Genomic DNA, 25,502 nt, shown 5'->3' with positions numbered 1-25,502 from the left:
AACATGATGGATGCATGAGCTCTCAAACCTCAAATAATCTCCAACTGGTTTTTCCTGAACGTGGCAGTGAGTCCGTTGTCCTCCAGCGGCCTCCTCATTCACCAGACCTCAGTCCAATAGAGGACTTTTGACTGGCAGCGGAAGAGGAGATTCACCTTATTGATGTCCAGACGGCACATCAGCAGCAACTCAGTGATGCAGTGCTGCCGATATGAGCCGAACACCCCAGAATAACATTTCTCACATCATGTTGAACCAAAGCTACGAAGAATTCATTCCTTTCCAACCTGCTATCACCAAGGTTTACCCAATAGAGTGGCTGGTGATTGTTTCAAACTCACCGTAATATGATTTTTCTACTGCACATAAGGAAACTGTTACTCACAATGACTTCACAGGATCTCTCTTTAAACAATCACAATCATCCCTCCAATCTTGTTTTTTTTCCCGGAAGTGTAAAAGTCGGGTAGCATTGGCGCAGAGATATGGTATCTGATCTAGACCTGGCAGCTCCTTGCTAATTTAATCCTTTTCAAAGTTGAATGCCATCGGCATCAAGGAACACTGGATTAAAACAACTATTTCACTGCGCCTTAAAATTATTTACGTATTAAGTTTTGGCTTAATATGTAAATAAATTGTTAAACTGCCCCTTAATGACTAAAATAACCCTATTTTATATGTTTCTGCCAGCATAAGCCTGGCAGATGTCTGAATTCTGTTCCTATCTCTTAGAAGCTTTTTAAAACATGTGCTTTGGCCATACATTTGTTTCAAATGTTGTCTTAAAATCCTCACAGAAGATATTCTCAGAACATAAAAAAGGAAAAAAAATCACCAGTTTGAAGGTGCTCCTTCTCAGTGAGTCCTTTAAGATGTTAGACCTTTAGCCGTCCTGGCCTGAGAAAAATAATTCCCACAAACACATCAAACTGCTTTTCCCCAGTGTGTCCACACAGGGCCCTGCATCCCCAGTGTCCAGAAAGCAGACGGATGAAGGGAGGAGGCTGTCTGCATCTCACTGCGTTTTACTGGATGCCGGCGTTCCTGTTTCAGGGTCGAACTCGGTCAGGCAGCAGTAGAGCAACATCTGTGTGTATTTGGTGATAAAGGCTTGAAGAAAGACATGGGTGAAATAAACGTGAGAAACCTTTACGGCGTGAATGATCAAAGTACGTTCAAAGTGTAGTAAATGTGTAACAAACACAAAAACTGTCATAGAGGTCATAAGAACATTGAGATGTAATTTTACATAATCTCCCATAAAGCAGCCCTGTCAAACCTAGAGTGTTTAAGTAATCCTAGCACAAAAAAGCCTGTTATTTCTGGTTTTATAACAATGTTTCTTGGCAATAAAGGTATCAAAATAAACGGAAGGCCTGTTTCTATTTCAACAGGGCCACATTTTGTAGAAAAATGCATTTGTGGGTTGAGCAGCAAAGTTGTGTCCATTAAAGAAATTGCCAAATCTTCTCTGCTAAAGCTAAAAGGTGTTTGCAACATATGCTGGTTGCCGTCCCACAGCAGTGTCAGGCTGTTAAGGGGGTGCAGGGTTCTTACAAGCGGTACACAGGTCCCTGTTTTTTAATCAACAAACTGCCAATGTGTCTTGTGCCTTCAATCTTCAGTTATTCAGTCCAATAAAGTGGCGGTCCCTAACCTTCGGGCCGATACCAGGCCATAGATCATTATATACCGGACCACATAGAAAGAATGAATAACCTACATTATTTCCATTCTACTTATTCTTTGAGTCTATATAATACTTTGTTTAGAAAAATGGCCGTGTTTTCTCCACTACATCCATCTCTGACTCACTCTTGACTAATGCCATGTTTCGGTCACACGATATGTTACGACCAAAATTAAACCCACAGACTACAGGCAAAACGAGAAAGCATCATTCTGTAGACAATACCAGGGGTCCTACTTCAAATATAGATTCATCGCCACAGGCTGCCTGTCCTGCTACATATTACTGCTGCCAGCTCTCAACCACTAGGTATAGAGCCGACGCACATTACAAGAGGATTAATACATGACCATGGTACGGACTCTAGGTTGACTCCAGGTTGACATACTGACAACAAGGCAATAGTACTTGATTATGTGCAATTTCTTCACCAGGAGGATATGTTTTGTGCACTATCGTTGCCTACTAAAACCACATCCGCAGAACTATTCAAGTCACTGGATGGTTATATATCAGAAAAAGTGAAATACTCCTTCGGTGTTGGCATTTGCACAGACGGAACTGCTGTCATGACCTTTCTAGTTTAACTGCTCAGATTAAGGAGGTTGGACCTGAACGTGAGTCTATGCATCGTTGTCATTCACAGGGAAAGGCTGGCTAGCCCAAAAAAGCCACTGGGACTTAACAGGGTATTCAAATATGTCAATAAAGTTATAATGCACATCAAAGCACATTAAGTGTTTGAGCAGCTTTGTGAGGAGAGGGAAACAGAGCACTGACGCCTTCTCTAATGCACAGAAATAAGATGACTATCCCAAGAGACATTGCTGGCCAGAGAGTTTGAATTACTAGAGCCGCCGTGCATTTCAGTGACGAAGAATGGCTCCCAAAACCTGTTAACATATTCGGCCTGATCGATGAACCCAATCTGTCTGGAAAAGTACAACCATCTTCAGGTTGGCAGATAAGGTAGCTGCATTCAAAGCCAAACTGGATTTGTGGGGACGGCCTGTGAAAAGAGGTTTATTTGATAAGTTTCTTACATTAGTGGAGATATTGGAAAAGACTGAGCCCGTGCTATCATTCTCCTAGCTGCTGCGCAATCACCCATGAACTGCCAAAGAATGGATCATTGAGCCATTCTTCAACAAACCTGGGGAATCTGGCATGTCTATGAAAATAGAAGACAAAAACCCTGTTGCCATTTCCAGCTTCCTATTTGTGTGAAGCAGCGTTTTTTTTGCAGTGACAGCACCCAAAGCAAAATTATGGAGTAGACTGGACTCAAACAAAAGACTTGGGCTGTTACTGATTACCCATTACCCGTGGATAAGACAGTCTAGTTGCAGAGAAACAAGCCCAGGGTCCCACCCGTTTGGTATCAAGCTGTTTGGGATCACCAGAGAAGATTTTTTTTTATAAACACAGGCCACAAATTGAACCTTGCAGCCCCACCCACGAAGCATTTTCCTTGTAGATTGGCACCATTTAAAGGTAGGGTGGACGATCTTCTATTGGCTTAGAATTCCAGGGGGATTATATTGACTATTGGTCGTCCTACATGCCAATAATTTTGAAATAAAAACACTTTCCAACAAAATGAGAAGCATTGTTAAAACAAAGACATATTCAGACAAATACGAATTTCCTTACTTTTTAAAACCAATTTATATGCACATGAAAACATAAAGCTTACCGTTGAGTTTGATTAAAAATCGGGGCTTCCTCTCCTCGGGCAGGTAAACAGTGACGAAATAGACGGGCACACCTGACAGAGCGATGCCGATCCCTATGAGAGAATTGATGGTGTCTCCGTACAGAGGCACGATGACCAGGAACAGGCTGCACATGCAGTAAACGATGGGGAAGAACAAGCTGAGCTGTGAAGACAGGAACACAGAAGATGGCTTGGTGAGAGTAGGAAACAATCCTGGAACTGAACTGGCTCCTGTTCAGTATCTGAACATCACAAAGATAATTAGCTTCTACAGTAAGATTATATTAAAGGGACTCAGTGTTTTGACCTTGTCTCATTTAAAAGTATGTGTGTTTAAACCTTCAAGAGTTTAAAACACTTTCTCACTGTTGACATCTATGAAAGAAAGATGAAGCTGGAATGAGAAAGTAGGGTAAAACTAACACCGTGTAATTAAACAGCTTGTAGAACCACCTTCTGCAACAGCTTCTCAGCAGCTGGTTCCTGCAGGACTTTATCAATCTGTCTTTGGCTGAACCATTGTAACACCCTGATTCTCTTACTCTCGTACTCTTGTATGTTCGTAGCCGTATTACGGCTCATTGTCACGTTGATAGGATAGTTTTGGTCTGGCCTCACGTCTGACTCTTGAATACTTTAGTAGGAGTTCATGGGTCACTTGACTGCAAGGTGTCCACATCCAGTGACTGAAAATGAAGCCCAGATCATCTGCTGTCCACCACCATGCTTGACAGTTACTGTCAGGGTTTTTGCTAAAGATATTGGCAAGACATCCTTATTCTAGTCTCATCTGTCTGAAGGACACTGTTTCAGAAGATGTTGCTCATTCAGATTCAACTTAAGTTCAGATCCAGTTGTGCCTGGATCTAGGGAACCTTTACAACAAGTCATACTTGTTCAGTCTTTCCCTATTAACTCTGACATGGGGTCTATCTATCTATCTATCTATCTATCTATCTATCTATCTATCTATCTATCTATCTATCTATCTATCTATCTATCTATCTATCTATCTATCTATCTATATATATATATATATATATATATATATTATGACATTATGACCAGACCGACTAGCAGTAAAAATAGCTTCTCTAGGTGCATTGTCTTCCTCAATACCCACAACACCTGCTTTTACAGAGGTGCTCACAGTCCTAACCAAATTTATGTAGTTTATCTTCCCATCAAATGAAATGACATATTGCAAATGAATACATTTTGAGAAATGCACGCTCATGCTCATGAATCTAAAGAGGGGAAAGACAGACTGTACCTTGACTGGTCGGTACCTCTCTGGCTGATTGATGCGCAGGTAGATGAGGCCGGCCACAGAGAGACCGACATAAAGCCAGTAACTGAAGCTGAAGTAGTTGATGAGCTGGAACACGTCCTCCACACACAGGAAGATCAGACCCATGATCCCCTGGAGCCACAATGACAAATGTTCTTAGAGTTATCACTGGTCGTTCATTTCTCTGAATAAAAGGTGGTTGCATGCTCCTCACGTTGAATAGCAGAGCAGGTACGGGTGTGTAGCGGTTCAGGTGGATCAGGCTCAGACTATTGGGGAGGTGGCCCTCCCTGGCTCCAACAAAGAACAGCCTGTGTTCCACAAACAGAAAGATCAGCAAAGCATACTATTGGTTCCTTTATCCACATGAACACAATGTGAGCACCTTCTTCATGCTTTCTGAGTACCGTGAAGCAGCGATGACGGACGCGTTCAGTCCTCCATAGCAGGACATGGCCACCGACACAGGGATGATCCAGTGGAACGGACCAAGCACAGCATTTCCAAACGTCTGTGAGGTATTGAAAGAAGGCTGTGAAACTGAGCATCAACACTATTTTTACCCATTAATTTCTAAAACGTTTCAGATGAGTCATCCAGAGGTGCAGCTAAGACTTGGCTTGTGCTGACTAGCAAGAGGGAAATCCTTCAGAAAGCTCCATGGACAGGTACCCAGACTGATTAATCCGTCAACTAATATTGTTTTATTTGCATAAGATTTATATGCAGCCCAAAGTAATTCAGTTGAAAATATATATAGTTTATCCCACTAAAATACTCAGTTTGCTCAAAAGAAATGTTCATAAATGTTTTAAGCTTTGGAAAAGCAACTAATTGAACTATAGGGAAACTAAAAGTGTTTCCCTATATTAAACAATACATATAGACATATATGTGTTTTCCAAGTGAAGAAAATGTAGAACATCCTACCTCCTAAAAAAAAGGTATTACCCCCTTAGCTTTGTGGGTGCTTTTTGTTTCTACTAGTGTCTTCATCAATCTGAGGAAGGTTTGTCTCACTCCTCTCTCTCCGCAGTGAGATGTTGGAGAGCTGTTTCAAGTCACCCAGCAGGATCTCAATGAGACCCAGTTATTGACTTCTATTCAGTCCATGACTTTCCATTTTGATCTTTTTTAAATCATTGTTATGTTGCAGAGTCCAGTTTTGCTTAAGCTCTCTCTTTTTCCCCTCAGGTGCTCTCACATGTTCTTTAAGCTCCCTGTGATACATGGTAGAACTCATGGTGGGTTCTATGATGGCGAGCTGGCCAGGTTCTGATGCCTCAAAGCATCCCCAAACCATGGTCCTTCCAGTGTTTTTCAAGATTATTATCTTAAAAAGCTGTATTTCCCTCCACTACTTCCCATATAGTGATTTCAAAATATTTCTAGAACTCACTCAGTCCCTGACCAGACTCATAATAAGCTGCTACAATCTTCTTTGTGAAGGCCTCAGGCAGATCTTTGGGTCACACCATGCTGTTCATTCTCACTTTAAAAGTCAGGGGGACCAAACTAAATGTTTAAGGTTTAAACAGGACAGACCTCATCAACATTCTCTGGCTGAGCATCCACAGGGATGGAGAACACAAAGAAAGGTCAAAACTAGAAATTTTGTGATTTATTTTCAATCTCAGTTTTTTTTTTTTTTTTTTTTTTTTTAAAGGTTTGACCTGCCAGTACTGACTTTGGCCAATCCAATGTTCTCTTTAACAACTACACTGCAAAAATGGATCTAAAAATAAGCATAATGTTCTTAAACAATGTTTTTGTCCTTGATTTGAGCAGGTAAATAAGATCATCTGCCAATGGAATGAGTATTTTGACCCCTACAACACCATGCACTTGAAATAAGATGATGGAGATGAATTGCTCCTATTTTAACTGCAAAAATCTTATTCTATTGGTAGATCATTTTATTTACCTGCTCAAATCAAGGACAGATACACTAATTTTAAGAAAATTGTACTTATTTTTAGTTCAGTTTTTTGCAGTGTATAATGAATATTCAAAAACAGCATTTAAAATATTCCTTCTAGCCTTCCTGCCATCAGGGGAAATGTATTATTCATAGTAGGAGCAGACGGGACATCACACTGTGGCTGTTTATGAGAGCAGTCACTGTAAAACAAGGGCTGTACTTGTTTGGATACAAAGAAAAAATTATTACACTGCTGATACTTGAAACTGTCTTTACAATCCGGTATTAACAATTAGCACGGTTAAAAATGCTAACATTACTAAACTCACAGCCTCAGTGTGTATTTCCTACAGACCGTAGACATTTGTCTTAATTTCAATATTTTCCAACGGCTACCAACATTTCCAAATCCAGCCTGTTCCAAATCAGAGGTTGGAAAACTCAAAATAATTAAATGATGGTTACTTCGATCTTCGCGCTAAAAACGTCTTTCTTACCCTCCCTTACTTACGCTCTCACAGCCTGAATGAACTGCAGACAAAGCAATTTCCTTTTAAATAGCTTCTGACGCCTCTTTGCTTCTCCTCACTTCATTTTAAATACCCCATCAGAACTAAAAATCGCTAACTTTTAGTTTTCTTCCCTCAGTAACAGCATCCACACCCAGAGGAGTTGTTATCAGGGAGACCCGATAATACTTATGTATTACGTGTTCAGACACGACTTTTGCGTTTCTAATCAATCTAGCTAAGAATTGGCTGATTCTGCTCAGCAACCGGTTTTATGGTCAATATAAAAGAAAGCCTATCATACAGATGTTATAACAAAAAAATAGTAACAATCTATGAGTTTCTGACACAGAAACTTCGGAAGCAGGTAAACAATAATGACAATTTAAACTGTTTCACCACAATGACAGTAAGAGACGCAGCCTGGGCACCCCTGTGAAAATGTCCTGGCTGCCTCGCTGCATTCATCCCTAACTAGAGCGGCTTTATATTTAGCAACAGAGGGACTGATTTCTCAGGTGTCCGTTTGCTTCTTACCACGGCAACAGCATCGCTGGCCAGCACAGACGGCATGTCTAGAACCACATAGTATGCAGCGTTGGTCAGTAGATAAATGATGGTCACGATGGGCATGGAGATGGCAATGGCAAGGGGGAGATTCCTGCAACAAGAGCCACACAGAGTGGGAACTGACTTATTGAAAAGCATTGTAACAAATGACACAACTTGGACTTGGTCACAGCGTTCTAGGCCTGAGTTTTTGTTGGCAATGCCTTTATGCCCAGCGGTATATGACTTGTGAAAGGCATAGTGTGTATAGTTATCTTAGGTTCTGCAAAAGCACTATGAGTAGTCATTTTGTTACTTCTTGTAGAAAGATCTCATATTGCAGTGAGTTTGTAATAAGTAATCCTCAGTTTTTCTGACCTGTTTTACTGGATTTTAGTTCAAAACGACTCACACTGAAAATGTTCAAATCCATGACGTCCAACGCTATATTACTGCAAATCAACCATCTATACTTTCACAAGAGACCGTTGTGGTTAATTGCTATTTTCTCAACCACATAATCTCCGCGTTACTGCACAGAATGACGTTGCCAGAGAATGCTAGCTGCATCAGCCACACTGTTCCCATCCAATAATCGTCACTCCACTGGTTTAATTTCCAGTGGATTAGGAGACTTTGGGAAGACCTTTAAAATTATAGCATTCCGTTATTGTACACCATAATTGCCTCTCATAAAATCCAAGAGATTACTCCAGTCATCTTAAAATTAGAAGGAAATTGCTGATCAGTTGTTGATACAGCCTGAAACATTTTAACTTGGTGCAACATTGATGCTGATCTTGTGAGAAAACAGAATCATTTGCCAACTATTTCTTGGAAAAAGTGTTGACAGTTACTGTTAACTAATACAGCGTTTAATCTCAGGGACATAAACATTGCCAGTTTGACTTTTCTATTGCTAAAATCAGGTAAAATTGGAGACGTATCTTGCTTATAAGAGCTTGACATACCTCTCTAAGTCCAAGTACGTGGATCACTTCAACCTTGGAACAGCATGTGCCTCTATTCATACTATGTTTAGGTCAGCTGAATTACCATGCTCCGCTCACAGACACACTGTCAGAGTCTGTATCTTGTGAGCTGGATCAAAGCGCTATTTGAAACTCGGCAGCGGCATGATGATTAAAAGAAATAAAAAAGGCAAAAATTCCCAGCAAAACATGCAGAGAACAGAACATGGAGAAACTGGTATGGAACAGGAGAGCGGATCCAAACAACACTAGGACCCAGCAGAGAACAATGAGAACCAAAGAGGAAATTTGCAGAGGGACAAGTGGAGAATGGCCCTGAATGCAGGTGCATTAATGAGTAGAACATGTGCGTCAGGAAGGGACAGCAGAGAGACTGAGGAAAGGAGACTAATAAACATCAATGGAGCTGACCAGAGATAAACAGCAACCATCTAAAGAAAAGGAAAACATCTAACCGAAGTGTGAGAGAATTGTAAATTCAAATGTACAAAGAACAGAACAAAATAATACACTTAGAAACTAAACACAAATAAAAGCATTAATAAGGCAACACCTTTAAATCAATGATCACAGGGAAGTTAACTGAATAAGCCAAGTCCTAAAGATCATAATAAACAAGAGAATGCTGAAAACATAAACATAAAAGACAAAAAAGAAAAGAAAAAAACCAAGAGATTGTGACATACGGTTTTCACTAGAGCCATTGACTACATTTATAAAGTATGTAGTCAAAGAGGGAGAAGAAAAAATAATTGTGATTTCTCACAATAATTTAACTGCAGGTTTTGTATTGTTGTTGTTGTTAAGAGATTAACTACTGACACTGGGAGAACAGCAGATTTCTGATCACCAGGAAGTATTTCTTTAAAACATCCTCCGTAGTTGTTTTTCCTCAGCTCATCATTTACCTAGCAGCTTTCCTCCTGCTGAGTGTTTGGTGCCATTCTGATCCTTGTTGAAACACACAGACCCCTAGTGACCCCTAGTGGGTGGGTATAGATGACATTGGAGGACAGTAAATCAAAAAGGGTGAGGGGTATGAATTACACTTTAGCCTTTCACACCTCTGAGGATTTCTCCACTTTTTTTTTTTTTTTCCAAACTTACTGTGATATGTCATTGTCCAAAACAGGTAAGGGAACTACTACTGATATGTAATTTACAGATTGACTTAAAACCCCAAACTATGCCTTTAAAATATCGGATGAAGATATTTAAAACATTACCATTGCCTCACTGACCAGTGGATGACCAGTAATGACTTAATAGTATTGGTTCTTGGTCATGTTTATGTCTTCCTATTTACACATCCTTTGGGTTGGTACACTGCAAATCCACAAACACATATGATCTAAATAATGATCCAGTTTATTTCAGGTGGCATATGAGTTGTTTATGGAAAACAATTGTAGCAGCTTTCTTAGTTCAGTGGGATAAAGTGATTTCATTCAATATGACAATCCCCTTATTTAATCAGTATTTTGATGTTATAGTTCATGGTTTTTGATGTTAGGGCCTGTTAAAAGGTCATAATCAGTCAATAATTACCCACAATTCTGATCCAAGGTAGATTGGTCTTGAAAGTCAAAGTTAAAGTCAACGACTCTTTATTACTCTCCCTTATGAGAAATCTACATTGGCTATAAGGATCCACTGCATCATGCTACACCTTCCATCGCTAATGAAAGTCTCAATACAATGATAAATAAATATTCAATAGCAACAACAATTCATAAATCACAGTTCAACTAAAAAGTCATATTAAAAACAATGCATAGCCACATATAAAAATTAAATAATTTCAAGCACCACTGCCCTCCCATTTTACTGCTGTAGCTCATAAGAGACCATGGATGAGGCTACCTGCATGCCCTTGCCCTTCCCCTATTATCAACACACCTGACTCCAATACTCAGGCCATTAGCAGGCCTGTGTAGAAAAACATCTAAAGGTTGGAATGTTTGCATTGGGTGAACAAGCCAAAGATCATTTACAGAAAATGGGGATTGGTAGTGATGCAGCACAGATGATATTCCTAAATGAAGCATAAGCTCTCTTAATAGAAAAAGTAACATGTTTCTGAACAATCACTGACTAATGAAAATATAAAGCAGTGTAAAAAGAAAATATATTGAAACAATGTAAGTGTATGTTTTTTTTTTCAGCGCCTCACTCAGTCATTGTGACTAGAAATGCTTTACATGTCCCAGTCTCAGTGCATGTTTCAGATCATTGGTGGCACCCTCTTACCTACTTTTCCTCTAGAAATAATCAACTTCTGTCTAGGTTCTGCCCAAATGTGTTATTAAATTAAAGATTCATAAAATACTGAAATAATTTTGAGATTGTTCTTGTTCCACTTTGGTTTTAGGCCCTCTCAAACTAGCTAAGCTCTCCTATCTAGTGTTATGGAAATATCTAATCATTTTTGTGTTAATCATGTATTTTTCTTAAAGCTGTAAAAGCCACATAAAATCGAATCACTAAACTACGGCCTGGACCCGACATGGGTTGGGGGTTTGCAGACTCACTCAAAAGCAATAAATTCATTGAAGTTGTCGTAGATACCAGGCACTAAGAGTGACCGGAGGTTTTATGGGGGACCTTTCAAGATGGTATACAGTTTGAAAGCTTTTTTATTGTTCTTAATGTTTTTCCTGGTAGAATCTTAACCCCCACCCTTTATAGGCTGGAGTTATCAGTACAACTGCAAAATAGCAAGAAACAAATTAAGCAAAATGAAAATAAACATCAAGTGTTTTTGACTGATCCTGGTTAAATTTCATTCTTTATTTACCTCTCAGGATTCTTAATTTCCTCTGTGACAAAGTTAAGTGTATCCCAGCCAGAGTAGGAGAACAGTGCTGAGTAGAGAGCCAACGCTATAGCTCCAGGATCTGTTGAGGACCCCTCAAATGGACTTTCAAAACTATTTGTTTTTCCTGCATAGCATGAAGACAAAGATTAAAGCACATGATATTCCAATTCTCTGATACTGTTTTCGCTTTTACTTTTTCACTCACCCGTCGCTATTTTCAGGATTCCAACGATGATTATAAGGAAGAGGGCCATGAGTTTTGCATATGTGAAGATGTCCTGGACCCGAGTCCCCCACTTCACATAAGCACAGTTAACGAAGATTAATATACCTGGACAAATCAGAGAATGGAATAAGTCAACCTCTGTCAATATGTTAAAGGGGACATGTCATGCTTTTAATGCCTTCCTTTTCATAGTGAAATTATTCAGTTGTGGTAGTGGAACTGCAATGCCTTGGTCTGAATTTCTCGTTAATTTACCCCCACATTTCCCATTTGTATCCCTGTTCTGAGGTGCGCCTGAGAGCTGTAAGCGTAATTGTTTTTTTTAAAAAACATAATAGAGAATAGAGAAAACTGGATGGCTTGAAAAATATGACCCAAACATAATATAAAGATTTCTATACAGACTGAAGTCAAATATTCTGCACTCCCAGAGACTCCCTAGTACACAACAAAATGCACGTTAGTTAAAAAAGGCAAGAGTTAAAAAAGTGGCTTTTGCATATGGGTCCTTACCAGCTATTACAATGTAAACATTCTCAGAAAATTGTGGAGATTTTCTCAAATTCAACAAAAAGACCAAATCTGTTGTTTGTTCAAACCTTTTATTTACTTAGGTCATAAATACAAGAACTCTAATTTTAAGGATTTTCACTAACTAGCTTTATTATATGCTGGAGAATTTGGGATTTTGGTATTATTTTGGTATTAATCAATCAATTAATTAATTTAAAAAAATAGTATCCACCAATTGGCCACTTAGAGTCAATGATGGGAAAGTTGTTTTAAAAAAAAAAACCTAGTTATAGTTATTTCTTCCAAAATGTAACTGAATTAGACAGACAGATTTTACTGTTATTCAACTGCACATTCATAAAAGTACATTTGAGCAGTTTCATTGCAAGGATTTGAGTAAAAAACAGAAGACAAAAGAGAAACATTATCAGTATAAGTGTTGGTCATTTCACAGGAATGTAACATCAAACAATATTTGTTATTATGGGGAGTTCAGTATTCTGATAATGTGAGAAATGAAGCTGTTCTGGAATCTGGTTGTTCTGCATTTGAAGCTGCTGAACAGTCTATGTTGGGGGTGTTCAATGCTCTGATGTAGTGCAGAGGAGATGGCATCCTCGGTGGAGCGTTAAGAGCAGTAAACAAACTGGAATGGATCAGAAGATCTTCTTCATTTTCCAAGTGAGTGCTATGGAATGGTAATCATTCAGTGATGAAATAGTGGGTTTCTTGGGCACAGGTATGATGGCTGCAGTCTTAAAACAGGATTGGTCAACAGCATGGCCAGCAGGATGTTAAATATGTCCGTGAGCCAGCTAGCCAGTACCGACTTTGAGCACACTTCTTGGGGCCTGCTGCTTTCCCTGCATTGAATCTTCTCAGCATTCTCTTGACAACACCTTTCTCAAGTCTAATTGCCTGTTCATCTGACTGAGGGTGGATTTCCTCACAGGAGTGTTATTGAGAGCTTTAAACCGACCAAAGTAATTATTGAATGTGTTGAGAAAGTCTCTGTTGTTCACACAATTTGCTTTTCTCGGCACGGTAAGAGGTTGCTAGCCTAGCCTAGCTTTAGCCTTACTATGGCTTCCTCCTAGTATCCTTCCATCAGCTTCTCCGTTTCTGTCTATGTCTCCCCCTATCTCCTGCTCTTCATGTCTAATGTTTAGTTATTCTTCTGCCTCCTATAGTGATAATGGTATGTGTAATAAATGTAGTGCTTTTGTGGCTTTGGAGGCCTGCTTCTTTCCATGCATTGTTTAGTTATTCTTCTGCCTCCTATAGTGATGATGGTATGTGTAATAAATGTAGTGCTTTTGTGGCTTTGGAGGCCTGCTGCTTTCCCTGCATTGAATCATCTCAGCGTTCTCTTGACAACACCTTTCTCAAGTCAGAGTGCCTGTTCATCTGACTGAGGGTGGATTTCCTCAAAGTAGGGTTATTGAGAGCTTTAAACCGACCAAAGTATTTATTGAATGTGTTGAGAAATTCTCTGTTGTTCACACAGTTTGCTTTTCTCAGCACGGTGAGAGGCTAGCCTTGCCTAGCTTTAGCCTTACTATGGCTTATTCCTATTATCCTTCCATCAGCTTCTCTGTCTCTGTCTCTGTCTCCCCCTATCTCATGCTCTCTGTGTCTACTGTTTAGTTATTCTTCTGCCTCCTATAGTGATAATGGTATGTGTAATAAATGTAGTGCTTTTGTGGCTTTGGAGGCGAGGGTGTCAGAATTGGAAGCCCAACTCTGTGATCTTGGAAAAAACAGCAGATAGCCGCCCCTCAGCTAGCGCGGAGCCACAGAGATTAGCTTCACAGAACAGTCCCCCAGTAGCACTCGAGCAGCTGGGTAACCAGGCTGGCTGGGTGACAATATGCAAGAAGCGTGACTCTAGATTCCAGCCCCAAGGTCACCACCAACCTGTCTGCATTTCTACCAGATTTTTCCCACTCAGCGACATACCTATTGAGTAGCCGACTCTGGTAATCGGCAGCTCCGTAGTCAGAAATGTGGCATTAGAGACACCTAAGCCATGTGTCAGACACCTTGTGCTGACATATGGCATTGACTGTGAAGAATTAACAGTATTTCCTCACAACCCTGTCCTATCAGATTATTTTTAATAACCTTTGAGTTCAATTTAACTGAGTTCTCCATAAGGTTTCATTATAGTAAAGCTTTATCAGACAATGCTGTAAAAAAACTTTATCAAAACTGTATCAAAAAAGACTGTCCCCCTTTTAATATCCTCAGTATCACAGAAATGCCCAGCAGATGGCAGCAATGCTATTTCTTCCCATTCACAAATATAAGCTTTTGTTGAAGGTGTCACTTCCTCATTGTGTTTTGCATTAGACAATGTAGCTCCCTTGAAAAAGAGGGTGATTATTCACAGGAAGCTGGCTCCCTGGTTTAATTTAGAGCTGCATTCTTGAAGCAGAATGTTAGGAAATTGGAGAGTGAATGGCATTCTACACACCTAGAGGAATCATACCTAATCTGGAAAAACATTCTACTGTTGTATAAAATGACCCTTCGCAGATTTAGAGCAGCATATTTTTCATCATTAATAGAGGAGAATACAAATATTAATGATGAAAAAAATGCTGCATCATCATTAATAGAGGAGAATAAAAACAACCTTTCCCTGGGCTGCCACCTTTTCATGAGGGAGGGGTTTGAGTGTCCCAATGACCCTAGGTGCTATGCTGTCAGGGGCTTTATGCCCCTAGTAGGGTCACTCGAGGCAGACAGGTCCTAGGTGAGGGACCAGACAAAGATCAGCCCAAAGACCCCTTATGATGAGTACAACAAATGGACGTAGTGTTCCCTTGCTCAGACACGGGTCACCGGGGTCCCACTCTGGAGCCAGGTCTGGAGGTGGGGCACGCTGGCGAGCGCCTGGTGGCCGGGCTTTTACCCGTGGAACCCGGCCGGGCATAGCCCTAAGAGGAAACATGGGTCCCCCTTCCAATGGGCTCACCACCTGTCGGAGGGGCTAAAGGGGTCGGGTACATTGTGAAGTGTAATGGGTGTAATGGGGAATACAAATAATCCTAGGTTTCTCTTTAGTACAGTTGTGAAACTTACCAAGAGTCATAGCTCTGTTGATCCACCCATTCCATTAGCTCTCAGCAGCAATAACTTTATGGGATTCTTCATAAATCAAATGTATTCCGTTAAAAGTAAAATAATTGGCATCCTCTTAAACATGATTTCCTCGTCTTCAGTAAGTGAGGCAGTGTTTGAGGAATCTTTAGAACCTGATCGGTGTTTGGACTGTTTAGACGCAGTAGAGCTTTCTGAGCTATCTAAAATTTTAGCTTCATCTACCTTCTACTGGATGTTAGACCCAACCAAGTTATTTGAGGAGGTATTCCCTTTGATTAATGCCCCCATTTTAGATATGATTAATCAATCCTTAGTGAATGGATGTGTACCACAGGGTTTGAAAGTAGCTGTTATTAAACCTTTACTTAGGAAACCATCTCTTGATCAAGATGACTTAATAAATTACAGACCTATATCTAATCTTCTTTTCCTATCTAAAATTATTGAAAAAAGTAGTTGCTAATCAAGTATGTGAACACTTATAAAGTAATGACCTATTTGAAGAGTTTCAGCCAGTCTTCAGAGCTCATCATAGCACTGAAACAGCTCTGGTGAAGGTCACTAATGATATTCTCATGGCCTCAGATAATGGACTTGTGTCTGTACTTGTCCTGTTAGATCTCAGTGCTGCATTTGATACAGTTGATCACAATATTCTCCTACAAAGACTTGAACACACTGTAGATTAAGGGGAAAGCATTAGGCTGGTTTAAATATTATCTGATTGACAGATTCCAGTTTGTTTATGTTAGTAATAAATCTATTTCAAACTCTAGGGTCACTTGTGGAGTACCACAGGGTTCAGTCCTTGGGCCAATTCTCTTTACCGTATATATGCTTCTGATTGGCAAAATGATCAGACAGCATGGGCTTAATTGACACTATTATGCTGATGATAGTCAGCTATATTTATCCATAAATCCTGATGAATCCAATAAATTACTTTGACTACAGGCATGTCTTGATGACATCAAAAGCTGGATGACTTTAATTTTCCTGCTTTTAAATTCCGACAAGACAGAAGTTCGATCACTTAATCTGGATGGCATTAACTTGGCCTTTGGTAATAAAGTAAAAAGTCTTGGATTCATTTTTGACCAAGACATGTCCCATATTAAACAGGTTTCCAGAGTTTCCTTTTTTCACCTCAGGAATATCGGCAAAATTAGAAACATTCTGTCCAGGGGTGATGCTGAAAAACTAGGCCATGCATTTGTTACTTCAAGGCTGGACTATTGTAATTCTTTACTATCAGGAAGTCCACAAAATGCAGTTCGAAGCCTCTAAGCTGATCCAAAATGCTGCTGCAAGAGTTTTGATGAAAATCAACAAGAGGGATCATATTTCTTCAATTTTAGCTTCCCTTCATTGGCTTCCTGTTAAATCAAGAATAGAATTTAAAATTCTTCTAACGTATAAAGCCCTTAATAATCAAGCTCCATCATATATCAGAGATCCGATTACCCCGTATGTTCCTAACAGAGCACTTCGCTCTCAGACTGCAGGTCTGCTGGTGGTTCCTAGAGTCTCTAAAAGTAGAATGGGAGGCAGATCCTTTAGCTATCAGGCTCCTCTCTTGTGGAACCAACTCCCAGTTTTGTTCCGTGAGGCAGACACCCTGTCTACTTATAAGACTAGGCTTAAAACTTTCCTTTTTGACAAAGCTTGTAATTAGAGTGGGTCAGGTTACCCTGAGCTATCTTTGTAGTTATGTCGCTATAGGCTTAGGCTGCTGGAAGACATCAGGGTCTATTTTTCTCACTCTGCTGAGTTCTCCTACTGTTCTCCAATTTGCATGGCTTGATTGTTATTTAATCTTTTACCTTTTTGTTCTATGCCATTTTTATGTCTTCATAGTAGGTACACCTGGTCTGACATTCTGTTAGCTGTGATATCAGGGAAGACAGATCACCCGCTATTATCATATAACGTAGAAAAAAATCCTGAATCAATGAGTGCTTCAGAGCTTTTTTTGTTTCTCTAATTGTGTTCCTGCTCTGTCATCTCTTGGTCAAGGCTGATGTCTGTTCACACTGAGCCTGGTTCTGCTGGACGTTTTTCCTTCTCATTAAAGGAGAGTTTTTTCTTTCCACTGTCACTTCATGCAGGCTCAGTATGAGGGATTGATGCAAAGCCATGGACAATGCAGACAACTCTCCCTGTAGCTCTACGCTCTTTCAGGAGGAGTGAATGCTGCTTGTCAAGGCTTGATGCAATCTACTGGGTTTTCTTAGATAGGAAACTTTTTGACCAGTCTGTACTGTTCTTTGACTTTGTAAAGTGCCTCGAGATGACATGTTTCATGAATTGTTGCTATATAAATAAAATTATTATTTATACAGACTGTGTGCAGAGTTTGCTGTTAAAAGATCGCCAGTGCTCAAATCACCCTTTCAACCATTGTCCTAATATCAGCTGTTCGGGCTGATATTCACAGGGCAATACCTAACAGACCGAGAGTTATTTGTCAGACATTAAATAACGTAAAACATGCTTAATGGGACAACAGTAGGATATTGTAAATTCAAACCTGGAAGTAAAATAACAACCAACAAAATTAGTGGGGGTTGGGATAGTGCATCTTGTAGTGAGGCAAGATTTTCATGATTATTTCAAAGTAGGATTGGATTCAAAGCTCCCTCTAATGGACACTATTCTTCAAAATCCAATTTAATGGCAAGGGGTCTCCTCCAGTAAAATCATAATTCTTTATTGGAGGTGGACAAGTAATGTGAAAAGAAGCTGAAAGGCTGCAATTTATCATCTGTTCCTGATCTCTGAGAGAGGACTGCCTCTACATCTGAGTCAGATGCATCAATCTCAAGGATTAACTGTCTCTGTGGATTCAAGTCACAGTGGGAGATTTGGAAAATATGGTTTTGAGTTTTGAGAAAGTACGCTCTGCAATGAGTGACCAAACAAGCTGTTACTTGGTGAGTGAAGTAAGGACAGCAATTTCAAAGTAGTACCCAATGAAGTGATAGTAGAAATGATCAAAGCCAAGGAATCGTTGGAGTCTTTTCAGTTTTCGTGCTGTGGGCCAGTTGGAGACTGCCCTTATCTTCACTGGATGGGATTTCACCCACCCACTCTCTAGAATATAACCCAGGAATGAATGAAGGTGAGGGAACATGAAGCTCACATTTTTCTTTCTTGAAGTAGAAACACTTCTCAAGGAGACACTGAAGGACAAGAAGAAACATTTTCTGACGGTCTTGGAGGGTCTTGGAAAAGATGAAAATATTGTCTATGAAGACAATATTTGTTAAGTTGGTGGGAATAATGGGGGGAAATATTCTGGTAATTGAGTGAAGCTAGCTTAGAGTTTTGTGGACAGTTGGTGGTGCAGAAGGGGGAGAGCCCAATGGTTCTGAGATAAATGTCGTTTTTTGATCTGGAGAAGGGTGCAGTGCCAGGGTTTGTTGACAGGTGATATGTTGGAGAGTGGGCGGGGAGAGGAACTTACGAGGAAAGGAGCTGTGGGTGATGACTTGGGACTGAGATTCTTCCAGGGAGCTATGGCAACCTTGTAGTTGGTTTGGAGGATGCTGAAGCACGGAGGAGATGTGCTCAGATGAGAAACCCTTTGGAACACAAGGCTCACAGTTTCAGGAGACAGATCGGGAAGATGTTCGCCAAGGCTGAGTTAAGAAATCACAGAGGACATACACAAGACAATCTTGAAGGAAACTCTGAGATTAAAGGTTTGGTTTGATTCTACCAGTTTAGATTGACCATTAGGCTTTGAGTAGTCGTCACACAGCTTCTTATGATCCTGGGCATAGGATGAGAAGATTGCTCTCAGATGTGAGAGCAATTAGCTACCTTGGAACCTGTCACTGAAGCACAGGTAACCAAAGGCGCACCCAGCACTCTCAGCACACTCAAGCTCCAAACCATGAATTTTAGGGTGTAAAATATAGAGGGTGATAATCAAGACACACTGTATATTACTCTTTGCTATAATATGCACATCAATCTTTCCATAATTAATAATTCCCTATGTAAACTTGATGAAAGTTCTATACTCTGCCGACGTTCTATGAGTGCTGCTTAAGGGGCAACTAATCATAAGCTGATTCAGTCAGACAATAGATTGGGATTTAGTCAGCTGGATGTTGGTGAAGCTCATCCAAATCATGATCAATCAAAAAAATGGTTAAAAAAATAAAACAACTGCACTTCTATTCTGAAGCCGAAGACATTTCGCTTCCCATCCAGGATACTTGTGGGTCACAATTCCCTGTATTATGCTCTTGTATTTTAATCTTAATTAATTCCCTTCCTGTTTAAATCTTTGTCTTGTTATTAATCTTAAGTCATTTCTGCTCCTTCTTCCAATTATCATTTCTGCTGCTTTTTTATCCAATAAAACAATGTTCCTTCTGTATCTTATCTGTATGCCCTTCTTTCCTCAGTTTTTGACTAATGATACTCATTTTCTCAGCTTTACTAATGTATACTGTACAGTTCTTCTTCTATTTGAATGGACCGCAACCATTTGTGTTACATAGCTCAAAGTACTGTACAGGAATGACCTGGTGCTGTGACATTTCAATCATCACGGGGAGAGAACTTGGAGGGTGAATCAGATTTAGTGGGCCTCATTGCTGCTCCATCCCTCCTAGCACCACCCCTGCGAACACCCTGTATTGCATTGCTGCTAGCCATATTGACCTGGTCTCCCTTCCAAAACAGAAAGTGGTCTCATTGGGTAAAACTTGGTTAAACAAAGCAAATTAATAATTATATTTCAGTGGCACTTTCCATAGTGCAAATATGAGTGCAAATTCCATAGCAGTAACATGTGTAGGTATATATAGCATTTCTGAGTTTCCACAGAAGTGTTCATCATTTCCAAAATGTCTGTGAAGCTTTGCTTTGCCAAAAATCTAATTACATTCTGACCACTTTCCAAATGTTTCATGCATTAATATGTTTTCATTGAATCCAAATGAATGAATGCACACAGCCAGCTCACCTGTGATCAAAAGTCATTTTTTAGTGGCCCATCTAAACGAAAATGTGGCAGTTTTTTACTGGCAGGATACAAATTTTTTATTTTTTTTGTAAAAACAAACAAAGCATGCTATCAGTGACAAGGCATACAAATCCACCTTGTTCCAACTTGTAAGCAGTTTAATCTCCAGTTGACCTGAACTACAGTGGCTTGCAAAAGTATTCATACCCCAATGTTTTATATCATGTATATATTCTTTCTACCTCACAATTAGACTTAGACTTTGACAAACTTCATTGTCATTTTGTATGCGCGTTGTCATTTTGAGTGCAAACAAAACGAAATTTTGTTGCATACAGCTTACGATAATGTAATGAGATTGCAATTGAAATAAAATAACATTACAATATAAAGTGCAGCAGTGATAAGGATGTAACAGTACAGGAGAAAAAGTTTTTTGTTTTTTTTTAAAGTGTGCAGAAGAATGTTCCACCATAATTATAGTGTAATTGTATACCACTTTGTTGTCCTTTCACATAAGATTCCAATAACATATACTTGTATTTGTGTTTGTAATGTGACATTATGCTGAAAAGTTCAAGGGGCGTGAATACTTTTGCAAGCCACTGTATATGTAAAAAAAACATCCTCAAAGAGCTTGCTCATTGGTTCCTTCCAAACAAGAGCAATGACATTGCTCAAACACTGATGTGTCCTCAAACATGGCGGACAGAAGGTTTTTTGATATCAAGCATGATGTGAAATGTAAAAAATGTAATGAGAAGGAAGTTTACCACAACAGTTAAAATGCCCAAATGCTTTAAATCCCTTTTCTAGGATAGAAATTTCAATTTCTTTGTAATCGTTGTATCCAAAAAAAAAAAAAAAAAAATGGCCAAAGAAGATTGCAACATCTTCGTATTGTGGAATGAAGGTTTAGAGGTAAAAAAAAGATAAAACCTTTATATAAAAAGACAGATGAGGAAAACCCGAGGATCACAACCTTCCGTCTGGACGACACTGGTGGGAACGAGTAGCACTGCTTTGTGCAGCATTAGCTAAGCTAACATTTTTCTATTTTGAAAAAAAGGTATGACTTCCTTTTACAAACCTTGTTTTAATAAAAACGTTTCGTGAAACATAAACAAACAAAAACAAACAAATATTTGGACCAAAAAATCTGCAGCTGTCAGAAACCTGAGAATATGAGTCTGCTCTGTCCCCAGTCTGCAGCAGGTCCCAGTAAGTGTGAGGTTACAAAAACAGAAACTGGTTTCTTGGTAGAGCTGCTCATGACTCATGACGCTGTAGCTCTGTCACCTAAATAGCACCTCTGATTCCTGGAGTCTTCAAAGCACAAAGCCAGGCTGCCAAACACTCTTCCTTTCTACTGGACAGCAGCTCCATAACGTTCTTCAGTGCAATTAATGAGTCTGGCACTAGGATTAAAGGACAATCTCTGACTATAGCGCAGCCTTTTGAAAACTCCAGATTAAGCTGTAGACTGCCCTGTGAACTAATAAACCTGCAACTCTGAGCTCAAAGAAGTTTATCTCAGAGAAAGCAAAAGTAAAAGTGTGTATCTTTTTACATCAAGCAAGGTGAAACCAGTGAAGGAATGGACACAACAATTACTGGAAAGAAATTTAACTCAAGTGTCTGTTTTTGAATAAATGCTGACGACAACTGTCACATTCTTAGCTGTTAAGTTATGGTTTTCAGTTGTTTTTATGGTGTCAGCATTTCCTTGTTGTTTGTTATGATCTTACAGGGCTTGCCACGTTCTGTAATTTTTTTAAATTTCTAGCATTAAACTATCTCTCTTTGCCTGAACTTTGATCCAACCACTAACCAAACATGGCAGCAACAAAACAAACAAACAAAAACGATGAAACATCTGCCTTTCAATTTTCCTTTTATCAAACAACAGAACTCTTCTGTTAAAGGGAAGGAATGATCCTCACCTGAGAGGGGACACACCACATTCATCCACAGCCACAGGTAAATCAGGGCTCAACAGTCAGACCACCACCACAACCACTGCTTCTGTTTGTGAGCATAAAATTCTTCAGGCGACAAAATTATTGCTTTTGCTGAAGTGTTTTACTTTTATATGTACACAATAACATTAGCTTCTGGTGTAACAGTATTTTTCTCCCTGGCAGAATGTTTCACTACATGTGTGGTCTGATTATATTTACCTTAATTTCCTAGCAACACATGTGCATCATTTGCCTAAAGCGGCCTTTTATTGAAACACAGCTTGTTTCTGGGTGTAAACTAACTGCAGAGTTTAACTGGCATGACCAAGACAAATGCTTGTTGTCCATGAAACGTTTGACTGTTGTATTATTGTAGTGTACCCCCACAATTAAAAGAGAGAAATTATGTGGGGAAAAGTGATGCTTGCACAACCACAGCATGTAGAGCGCTATCATGATGACATGCTATTGTATCCCTGAGCACATTAGAGTAAGAATGCTGGTCAGAACTGGAGCAGAAATTACAACATCTATCTGAATATTGCCAGAATTGTATTTGTTTTTTTTATTACAATTTTTGTCACGAGTGGTGATCCCAAAATGGTTGTGAAAAACAACAGCCTGGACTTACTTTTAAACCCTCCTAAGGGTTGCTATGGGTCTCTAAGAACTACCACACCTCATTGGATAAAACACCAAAAAATCTTGACTTGCTGGGACTTTGCTATGACTGCTTTTGTTTTGGGTGTACATTGTGTCATAGATTGATGTCTAAGTTCATTGTCAGGTCAGTTAGGATTACAGAAATTATGTATATTTGCTAAATGCTGGAATAATGAGCGAGAGAAGTCTTTTTCTTTTAGATTTTTCATAAACCTTTCTTAAATCCAGAAGTTTATACCTTTGCCTCTGTATTTGGTGAAATAGCCTTTTCAACTTTTGCCAAACATTTTGGGCTTCTGTTCATAAGGTTCTCCAATGGTTTCCTGGAATTTTGGCCCATTCCTCCTGGTAGAACTGGTCTTTCTGACTCTGATTTCTAAGCTTTCTTTCTCATGCACACCTTTTCAGCTCTACCCACACATTTTCTATGGGACTGAGATCAAGAGATCAAGACCACTTTATAACAAATTTGTGGTATAATTCAGGTTATTATTCATTTTGAAAACCCATTTGTGCCCACATTTTAAGTTTGAAGTTCTTGGCTGGTAGCTTGAGAACTTGTTTGAATGTTTCCGCATTCCAATTATTAAGATGTTTGTTTAAGTTTAAAGTTTCATTTTAAAGTGTAATGAGGCATTGTTATGTTGTTTTTGGAGTAATGGCTTCTTCCTCACTGAATGAGCTTATACCCCATGGCTGCATAGAGCACTGCGGACCATGACACTATGTTACCAGCTGATACACACATTTCCCACCAAAACGGGTTCATGTCTGGGACACAGACCCCACCTCCCTCCTGAACAGCACAAAGGCCGGGCTATCCCATTTTACCACCATGTTTCTTCTGTCTTAAAGTAATGTTGATGTTTTGGAGTGCCCCAGTTAGATTCCCAACTTGAATCTGACAGAGAATCTGAGCAGGGGCTGAAGATTTGGCTGGTGACAACGAGGCCCTCTAACCTGAAAAACTTGGAGCTCATCACAAAGAATAATTGTCGAAAACACCAGTGGGAACACTCGAAAAGCCTTTTAGTAATGCAAGTCGATTTTGAATGCTATAATGGCAAAATAAGCTTTTGTATTAATTATTTAAGAAGAGCACAAATGATTTTGACAGGCAATTTTGTTGAAATGTGAACCATAAAACATTTTTTTTTTAGGATAACCCTTCTATGTTGCATTTTATCTTTGGCAGAGCAGTAGTTTTTGCATGAATGGCACTTTTGCCAAGGCCCATCTTCTTCACCAAATCCAGCCCCGGTCCCCCTGAATACAGCCTAAATCAAACTGCTGGTCTTTATTTAAATTATGAGCAAACAAGGATAACACAATCAAGCAAACTTATAGAACTATAAAAACAAAAGTTATGTAAAGTTTTGTGCACCTACTCAACACACGGGGGTGCCATCTCCTCATTGACTGTGTATGGTGTAAAGCTACAGAAAAATGAGATCAGGGTGAAGCTGACAGATAAGTTCTATTTTCTTACATGGCGCGTGTCTTTTCGCAGTTCCAATGCCGCCCTGAGAATCCGCCCTTAGGGCTCGTAAGAGAAACTACCACTGTTCCCGATTTTGTATTTACCAAATCTACTCGTCACACACACATTCTGACAGGGATGTTTCTTACAGAGGCAGGCTGCAGCGAGGAGTCGCACTCCATCGTATGGTGGCTGGCAGGTTGGGTAGAGAGCCTCCACCAGATAAAAAGCAAATGTCAGGGAGATTGCAGCCTGGCTGGCTGGCTCAATCAGCAGAATAGACGTCCACAGGCGAATGAAAGCCAGGAAGCCACCAAACGACTCCAGGATGTAGACGTAGCTGGCTCCGGATTTGGGGATCGTGGTACCAAGCTCCGCGTAGCAAAGGGCTCCGAACACAGAGAACAAGCCTCCAAGAGCCCAGATCAGCAGGGAGAGCCCGAAAGAGCCACTGTACATTAAAACGCCCTTCGGCGAGACAAAGATCCCAGATCCTATCATGTTGCCCACTATGAGGCAGATTCCGTTGATGAGGGAAATCTCCCTCTTCATCTGCATCTTCTGCTGTCCAGCATCTGGAGTTTTTAGGTCCTCCTCGGAAGCAGCTGGGGAACTTGGGCATATTGTCTGTGACATGACCCCGATAGTCTGCCTTAAATCCCCCATCAGTGCTGCAGTCCTGATGGGGAGGTAAAGGGTTAACGATTAGATGTAGCTCATTCAGTTCATTGGCAGGAAACTGTTCGCTTCAAAAATCCCAAACATCAAAACTGAAGAATAACACCATGAGAGTAATGTGAGCAATTTAAGGGCAAGTCACTGGAAATGTCAAACACCAGAATAGAATTACAGAGCCCACATACAATAATTAGCTAAATGTAGACTTCATGGATAGGACAGAAAGTGGCCTTACCTTGTTTATGAGATCAATAAGTGTATTTTTTTTCTTCTCCTGGGTCAGGGCGACCTTTCCGATTCTCCACTTGGGCACTGGTGAGATCACATCTGAGAGGCAGCGACAGTCGGCCGATGTTGCAATGTCTGCAAGCCTGCACAAACACAACCTGTGTTTTTCAAGCG

At 39.9% G+C, this 25,502-nt stretch overlaps 1 protein-coding gene across 1 annotated transcript; it reads right to left on the bottom strand.

Annotated features, from left to right (window-relative positions):
• Positions 1-449: 449 nt before the first annotated feature.
• On the bottom strand, positions 450-25,502 carry LOC105925267 (Y+L amino acid transporter 2). The gene is made up of 10 exons (XM_012861020.3): positions 25,336-25,502; positions 24,572-25,101; positions 11,696-11,821; positions 11,470-11,614; positions 7,669-7,792; positions 5,109-5,212; positions 4,916-5,012; positions 4,684-4,833; positions 3,390-3,573; positions 450-1,113 (listed from the first exon to the last, which is right to left on the bottom strand). Exons 2-10 carry the CDS (start codon positions 25,086-25,088, stop codon positions 1,019-1,021), a joined length of 1,542 nt encoding a protein of 513 aa, XP_012716474.2. The 5' UTR covers positions 25,089-25,101; positions 25,336-25,502; the 3' UTR covers positions 450-1,018.

The sequence above is a fragment of the Fundulus heteroclitus genome, chromosome 6, assembly GCF_011125445.2.
Source record: "Fundulus heteroclitus isolate FHET01 chromosome 6, MU-UCD_Fhet_4.1, whole genome shotgun sequence".
In the NCBI taxonomy this organism is placed as follows: Eukaryota; Metazoa; Chordata; class Actinopteri; order Cyprinodontiformes; family Fundulidae; genus Fundulus; species Fundulus heteroclitus.
Note: the sequence above shows the minus strand (reverse complement) of the source record. Positions and strands in the feature narration are given on the sequence as shown.

Bases quoted from the DNA above. Each gene is read 5' to 3' on its own strand.
- LOC105925267 (XM_012861020.3), bottom strand. From the start codon at position 25,088: ATGGGGGATTTAAGGCAGACTATCGGGGTCATGTCACAGACAATATGC. The intron at 5,013-5,108 runs GTACTCAGAAAG...TGTGGAACACAG, and splicing joins TCCGTCATCGCTGCTTCACG to GCTGTTCTTTGTTGGAGCCA. The intron at 4,834-4,915 runs GTGAGGAGCATG...TTGTGGCTCCAG, and splicing joins TACCTGCTCTGCTATTCAAC to GGGATCATGGGTCTGATCTT.